The 8,131-nt window shown below is 34.8% G+C and overlaps 1 protein-coding gene across 16 annotated transcripts in view; it reads right to left on the bottom strand.

The window, feature by feature from the left end:
* Window positions 1–893: 893 nt before the first annotated feature.
* PUM2 (pumilio RNA binding family member 2) overlaps window positions 894–8,131 on the bottom strand; it is a 101,873-nt gene continuing 94,635 nt past the window's right edge. For all 16 annotated transcript variants that reach the window (XM_045447628.1, XM_045447626.1, XM_045447629.1 and 13 more), the window contains 5 exons: window positions 7,809–7,946; window positions 6,880–7,005; window positions 6,521–6,642; window positions 5,794–5,986; window positions 894–4,150 (listed from right to left, as the gene is read on the bottom strand). In XM_045447628.1, the coding sequence (XP_045303584.1) occupies window positions 4,019–4,150; window positions 5,794–5,986; window positions 6,521–6,642; window positions 6,880–7,005; window positions 7,809–7,946 (711 nt within the window). In that variant the 3' untranslated portion in view covers window positions 894–4,018. The remainder of the gene's footprint in view (window positions 4,151–5,793; window positions 5,987–6,520; window positions 6,643–6,879; window positions 7,006–7,808; window positions 7,947–8,131) is intronic.

Genomic DNA, 8,131 nt, shown 5'->3' with positions numbered 1-8,131 from the left:
TTCCTACTTTACAGATGGTAACACAGAAGCCTAAAGGGTTAAGTTTGCCCAAGATTACACAACCTACACTCACCCTAGGGACCGGAAAATGGAGACCCCCTCGTGCCCTGCAGCCTCCTAGATAGAAGTGAGCCTTGGTGACACCATGCTCCCGGCCTTCTCACTTGTGTTCACAGGAATTTACCGTCTGGAGCATCCAAATCACATCAGTTAGGCCCTTTAAAGTTAGCTAGATAAAACAGACTGTGAACACTGCTCCTCTGGGGTTCCTCTGCCCTTCTCCCCCCGAACCCCAACCTTCCTGAAAAAATCACTGTCAGGAGGGCAAATAGAACAACTACTGCCAAGGTCAATTTAGGAAACTTTTCTTTGGTCAGTAAGCTAGTGTGGGAGGATGTAATATTTATTTCTTCAAGGGTCTTTTAATTTCAACACTACAATGTGGGATAGGTCAACAATTCCAGAAGGATTGCTTTTAGCTCAGAACAGAACCAGACGAAGATACAATTAAAACTGGCACAATGTGTATGATGAAAATTCCTTTTCCCATGTATTTTTATGTAGACCTCTGCTCTGGATTCTATCAAATTATCTGTATGGCTTAAAATAAACAGCTATAGAAGGGAGAGGGGAATGGAAATAGTATCAGCATTAGTTGAGAATTGGGTTCTATGTATCTATTTAAGATATTCTCAATTCTTAAAATCAGTGACCTAAGTAGTACTACCCATGGTACAGATGTGGCATTGAGCCTTACATCAGTTAACACACACAAGTTCACAAAGTTTATGAATCACCAGGTAAATTCCAAATCCATGCCTGAACGCAAACTGCACTTCTCCTTTAAACAACACTGTTTCTAAAAGTTCATGTGGAAAGGAAACAAACACCTATAGGTAAAGATAAGTGATTTAATTTAATCCTGAAAACAACCTTGAAGAAGTATCATTTTATCAAGTAAACAGGCTAAAAGTTTCATCCTATGAAGTGTGTAATCACTCTATGTAATTAGAGATCCTGAATACTAATCAAAGACATGAATATCATCAGGGTAATCAGTAGCCCCAGATTAGCATCCATGGGATAAAAATATTTTCTTTTCCTTAAATCAGAGTAAACTTGAATGGGCAATCTGAATTATAATTGAGGTACAGAAGGGTATTTTATCTAGAGAAAAACACAAGACCAGGTTTATTTCATACAATGTTATTCACACATTTTTCATTTTCTAATTTATACATAATATACAAAGTGAAGATAACATTATTTCATATGAACCAAGAAGAGCCAGGACTTAGACAAACTGGTCCAGAAACAATCCATTATCAAAAGGAGACACTCAAGAGTGAAGTCTAAGTGGTTCTGCCCAATTAAAGTTTCTTTATTCTGAAATGTCAGAGTTTAGCAAAACTCCATGCCAACTTATTAAATGGTGGAATCAGAGAGGTGGGCACCAAAATGGCAGACTGTAAAATTTCTAGAATAACAGATATTTTTCTAGAATAGGCCCCAAAGTATTGGGAAGATTGGGTTGTCAACACTGGGATACATGGGAACATCAAAACCCCAAGAAGAAGGTTCAGTTTCCCAGCTATCCCCAAGACTTTCTAAGTTTGCAGGACAAAGGAAAGCCAGGAATTCAACTGTGCAAATCCAGGAAAGTCACTATCAATCTCCAACAAGGACGATTTGGATCATGATCAGCTCACGACTGTGAGTGGATACTGGGAGCAAAAGTTCGACACAGGGCCAAGACACTCTGAGGCTGGCAAAACAAAGTAGGACGGGAAAAGAGCAGTTTTGTATGGGGGGGGGGGGGAGCACTGCCACTGTTGACTGGGACATGCTGATGAACCAGTAGGACTATGAGAGGGGACAGTGACAAGTGGTTGGATTTAATGGACTCAACATGGAATGTTGGGTTAGAAAACTAGAATAACTCAAAGTCAAACATGAAAAAGTATGCCTGGCACCCCAAACTTTATGCCATTATTTTTAGGTTCATGATAAGAACAGCTAAGTGATAAAACCTTTATATTCAATATTGTGCTCAGAAGAATGCTTTTCTTCTGCAGACTTCTAATAAAAAAATCCTTTACATGTTCAATCGAAAGAGATAGCATGGTTCATTAGTTGTCAGCACTAAACAGAAGTGGGTCAACATAAATGGTTTTATACAAAATACTGACTTCAACAAAATACAAAGCACTTTCTTTATCTTTCAGAAACTGAATATACAAAGCAAGTTTTTTTTTCCAAAATATTTTCATAGGCAAAGGATTAAAAACGATTTTAATTATACACATATGGTCACAATTTTGCCTTAAAAAGATTGTTGGGAAATGTACATAAGGCCGCTTGTAAATGTACATCATGTTACTGTTATGTCCTATGTCCAGAGAAAAAAATGTTATCATACAGATTTGCTCTTACTTGGGAATAGGCTATTCAAAAATACAGTACTCTTCTGTACAAAGAAAAAAGTCACATCACATTTAATAAGATGGAAAAAGCATTGGCCTCCATGGTAACCAAAAATCTCAGTCCAATACTTTCTATTATGCACAATACCCTGACTTCTTGAAAGTGATCCAAATCCTAGTATGTCCATATTAACAGAGTCAACAACTATGTTATAAAAGAAAATGTTTCCCACAATAATAAAAAGAAAGCTGGTTCATACTTCTGAAACCATATAAAGATAAAAAATTTTTAAAAAATCACTCTCGATTTGGAGAAATAAATTTACATTATACAACACTATATGCCAGGTCAAATAGGGCAGGGACATAAATGTACACTAAAATGCAAATGTTTCCCAAAGAGATAAAACAAATTCCATTTACAGCATGAAGGTTTACAAATGTACACCTGTACAACCAAGGAAAGCATCACTACTAAATTAGCAAGGCTTTTATAATAAACATTGAAACAAGATTTGCTTTTAAAGTGTAAACTTACATCTATTACTACACACACAATGCATATATTTATAGGAAGCAAAAAAAGCTATCTGAATATGTAGTCATGCTTAAATGTTGAGCTATCAAATTCACTTTTCAGTGGCCCCTTTTCACCTCTATCTGGTTCCTACTTTTGCAAAGTCTACTATGAAAAAGCAAAATAAAGCTCAACACTTCCTCAACATGTCCTTGTAATCCTATAAGCAAAACAATATACAAATTTCTACTCTTTCTCAGATTGCAAACCAAACTGAAAAGTTAAAATGGGACTTAACTTTTCATTTAGTGCACTTAACTGAATGGAAGTGTCACCATGATTCTTTTTCTTACCTCTTACAACAATTACATATGTAAGTATATACAATACTTCTGTACATTGCCAGAGACATTTTAGGGCAGTATTTGTATTAAAACCATATCCATTGTAAATAATGTAAGTTCTTTCATCTCAAATCATTTAATTCTTAACTTACTTGCAGAGATTTTATTTGCATGATAGTTTGTGAATTACCAAAATACAACTTAACTTTCTTTTTAAAATATTAATAATATTTATGCAGTTGATTGTTAATTGGTTATAAAAGGCTTCACACAAAGGACAAAAAAAAAAAAAAATAAGGACTATATTTCTATATACATCTCTATAAACCTGTTGTGCTATGGGGTCCGTAGACCTACCAGACTGCAAGCCAGTTTATTAAAAGAATACTGTACTTTTTCCTTTAAAAACTATTTTTTGTGACTTTACAAGGTAAAAATTTACAAAATATGTGACAGCTTTTTTTTTGATAGTTACATCATATACAGGCATTCTGTGCTTTGCCAGCAATCCAATCTGATAGGTCTCCACTCAGGGCTGAATATAATTTATAATTCACCACCCCCACCCCCCAAATATACACAAGAACCTTAAAAAATTTACAAATGGATGAATAAAGTCAATAAATAGTTTTGCTTTAAAAAAAAATTTGAAGATTCATAGTTGAGTTGTGTTTTGATAATTCACAAAAGAAACATTCTTTTCACATGGTTACATCATCTTCTTTCTCTTTCCTTTACAGCATTCCATTTGGTGGTCCTCCAATAGGCCCTAGATCTGGGCTATTTTTCAAATAATATTTTTCCAACTTGGCCAGTATATGCTTCCCATATGTGTATTTGCGCAAAGTAGTAATGTGAGGTCGAATCTGAAAAATAAATAATCTGCTTAGTAAATCTAAGTGACTTTGGTTTCTGGCTTCTTAAAAAAGCACTCCTAAATCTGGGTGACTTAGAAAGAATAACTGGAATTTTAATATACAAATCCTTTAAAGAAAAGTTGTTTTCGAAAGTAGTTCATCCTACTCAATCTCTCCAATTACACTCTCAAAACTGTCCAATGAATAAACAAACCACTACTTCTAAACTGTTACAAATGCAAATAGTAGACGGGGCTCCAAACATAGCAGGGAAGCATCACTAGTGAATTATTAAGTTCTTTAAAAGTTGATGAAGGCAGAATTTTCTAGCTTAAGTTGGAGACAAAAATTCAATAGGGAAAATAGAGCAAAAGACATAAATGAGCAATCAGATGTGTGATGTGTGATTTTAAATTGTTCAAAATCTCACTAATAGTTTTTAAAATGTAAATGAAACTACTCATTAGAATCATATCATTATCTTCCACACAGACTGGCAAAAACTTTATAAATAACAACTGGTATTGATGAGATGATGGCAAAACAGGCATTCTTATTATATCTTGGATAGATGTGCAAACATGTACAGATTTTTTTAAAGCAAAACCTGGCTGTGTCTATCAACATGTAAAATGTTTACATACTTTGCCCCACAATTCCACATCTAGGAATTTATCCTACAAAACAGTTAATCACGCAAAGACATTCACATACAGCACTGCTTATGACAGTTAAAAACCTGGAAACAATCCAAATGTCATAAAGATGATAGTGGTTAATGTAATTGTTAAAAAGAAGACTGACAATTTTTCTATGTATATACTTTTAAGCAGAAATATTAAATTTTAAAAAGGTAAAAAAAAAAAATTATGATCTACTTCTCTCTATACGACAAGAGGTCCAAAGAACTTATGTATCTGTCCCCGGTTTCTTAATGAATAAATTTACAAAAACATGGAGTATATATATAGTATTTCTTCCAGTGGGTTTTTTTTTTTTTTTTTTTTTTTTTTTTTTAAAGTTTTTCTTTGGAGTGAGCGAGCGAGCACATGTACGACCAGGGAAGGGGCAGAGGGAGAGGGATAATCCCAAGCAGGCTCTGTGCTGTTAGCACAGAGCCCAATGCAGGGCTGGATCCCATGAACTGTGACATCATGACCACAGCCAGAATCAAGTTTCCGAATGAACCACACAGAACCCTCACATCTAGTGTTCATTTTAACAGTGTTTTCCTATGGAAATTTATGAGCTAGATTCTAGAGAGAAGACAGAGATAAAAAAAAAAAAAAAAAAAAACCCAAATTCTCTTTAGAAAAATGCATTACATTAGTGAGAAAACCTAATTAGATTTTAAAATCAATGTTCAACCCATGTATCATGGCAAATCAAATATATCTCAGTAAGATGGGGATGGGCAATGCTAAATTAGGCAGGTTAAATAGATGAGAAATAAATTTGATTTTATTGAGATTGCTTTAAGAATTTTAATAAAAGGGTACACCATACCTACATTTGTCAAAGGTTATCCATTGATTTTAGATTTTTTTCTCCAGTTACATCACATGAGGAAATTAAAACCTAGGAAGTTAAAATTGTATCCTGAAAGTCACACAAATTGAATCATCTATTTTAAGTGCTATAAGCTGTATTACCTTATGCATGATTATCTTTCTCTGGGCAGGTTCAGCCATATCAATCATCTTCTGAACCACGTAATTGGCATACTGGTCCTTCATCATGGTGTATAAGGCACTGTGAGCACCATCATTCTGGCAGCAAACTTCATCAATCAGTAAAGCTCTCTCGGCACGGGAGGCATGGGTAACACACTTTTCTACTACATTGCTAAAAATTCAAGTATAGACACAAAAACTTTTGTTACTTTTTCCATTATAGTAAATTTCCCTTGGTTTTAAAAGAACTTGCTTAACACATTGGAAGACAAAAGAGTGAAGATGGTATTCTCTTACCCTTTACTTTCAAAAACAAACAAACAAAAAAGAATTAGTATTATAGAGGAACCCATACTGGATATTCACAAGTGTAATTACACGCCTCTTAAAATTAAAATTACAAAGAGGAAACTAGAGACTAAGGCATTAGTAAGGTCTGAGACTTTCATTAACAAGCATTAAACTAATTTGCATTTATAGGTTTGGGGAGACCAATCATTTTCTGAATACAGACTTCAAAAATGGAATATACATAGGCAGATGGATTTGTCATGAGGAGTCTTCAAGAATAAAAGGAATAGTCTGTATGTGCTTTTTCCCTCTACTAAAAGAAACATTATATTTGAATGTCATATTCTACATGCATTTGTTTACTAATAAAAGAGTTGAAAGAACTGACCCTTGGAATTAGAAAATATTGCAATACCTGGCAAATTTGTGTTGACTCAGGGCTAAGACTTTTCCTCGGATTTCAGAAACAATTTTGCTTTTGTCTTCAGGTCGACCGTGTTCCAAGACATGCTGAATAACGTAATTGCCATACTGATCCTAAGTACAGATGTTTAAAAATTACTTTCCTTAAGTCACCCCTTAAAAACAATGACTATTCTTTAAAAAGATACTATTTTTCTAAAGATCCAGTAGTATATAGTCAGGAGAATACACCAAGCTTTTTTGTCTTACTGTGTGTTTTTACAGTGTGTCAATTTAGGAAAAATTACATTTCCCTATATTCTGAACCACTGTCAGAAACACAAACATTGACAACTATTACGGAGTTCATACCTGTACCAACTGCTCTGTATGTTGGTGGAGTTCCTCTAAGATAGGTAAAGTCTGCTCTGCAGTGCAATGCTCGAGGATGCGCTGGATCACTCTGCAGCCGTAAGGATGAGTTGAAAGTACAAACACCTTAAGACAAGTGCAAGAAATACATTTACTTAATCTGGCATTTCTGGAAAGTTCTATGAGGCAGACAGGTTTTTGATGACATGCTGAATTAATCTAAAATAGAAGGGTGGGGAGTCACCTCTAATATGACTACCATCCTATTGGTAAAGACTGGAAAGTGAGGTGTTCAATTCAGGAGCTAACAGATATTTTGATCAAAAGGAACCTAACCAGATATGTATTAGTTACTAATTGATATTTATTTTCTGTGTTTTACTGTACAGTCTTAAGTCTTCTTCCCTCCTTTACTTCTCCCTGAAAATCTGGAGAACACTGTTGGGTTTCTAATTCTAATAGCTGTGATCCCAAAGTAATACAATTGATGGGGTGCCTGGGTGGCTCAGTCAGTTAAGGGTCTGACTTCAGTTCAGGTCATGATTTCACGGATAATGAGTTCAAGCCCTGCATTGGCCTCTGTGATGACAGCTCCAAGCCTGAAGCCTGCTTTGAATTGTGTCTCCCTCTCTCTGCCCCTCCCTTGCTAACACTCTCTCTCTTGCTCAGAAATAAAGATTAAAAAAAAATTAAAAACAAAACAAAGTAATACAACTGAACTCTTATTTCCACATATTTCAGCTTCAAAAAAATGAAGCTATCTATTGACGCACTCTATTAAAGAGGCAGAAATCACTGTACATTCAGTTTTGTCTCCTATTTTTGTCTGTCATTACTGGGTATTATAATCTTGTGACTTAGGAAAAATGTGTTAACACTCCAATGCTAAAAGAATGCCCTGCTAATCAGAAGACAAAAATAAACCTTACTTGTCCTTTGAAAGCATCAATGATGAACTGTAGTGACTGTGGCTGAACACATTCAATACATTTTTGTACAACATGGTTTCCATTCTGATCTTTCACACATTTGAGTACATGACCATCTAGCTCCTTTACCATTTCACTCTGCAAAGAGAAGAAGACATTTAAAAAATTACCTCATCAAGAAACGTTAACAGGATTAGAAAGAGTACAAAAGTATACTCAAAAATGTGTCGGCAATATTTTAGATATCAAAGTTTAAAATCCATACTCCCTGCCCCTCCAAACAGAAATTGAGATGGTTACCAAAACATTTCGTAGGACTGCAA

This window comes from Leopardus geoffroyi, chromosome A3 (assembly GCF_018350155.1).
Source record: "Leopardus geoffroyi isolate Oge1 chromosome A3, O.geoffroyi_Oge1_pat1.0, whole genome shotgun sequence".
Taxonomy (NCBI): domain Eukaryota; kingdom Metazoa; phylum Chordata; class Mammalia; order Carnivora; family Felidae; genus Leopardus; species Leopardus geoffroyi.
The sequence above is the reverse complement of the archived record's forward strand: the minus strand, read 5'-3'. Positions and strand labels throughout refer to the sequence as shown.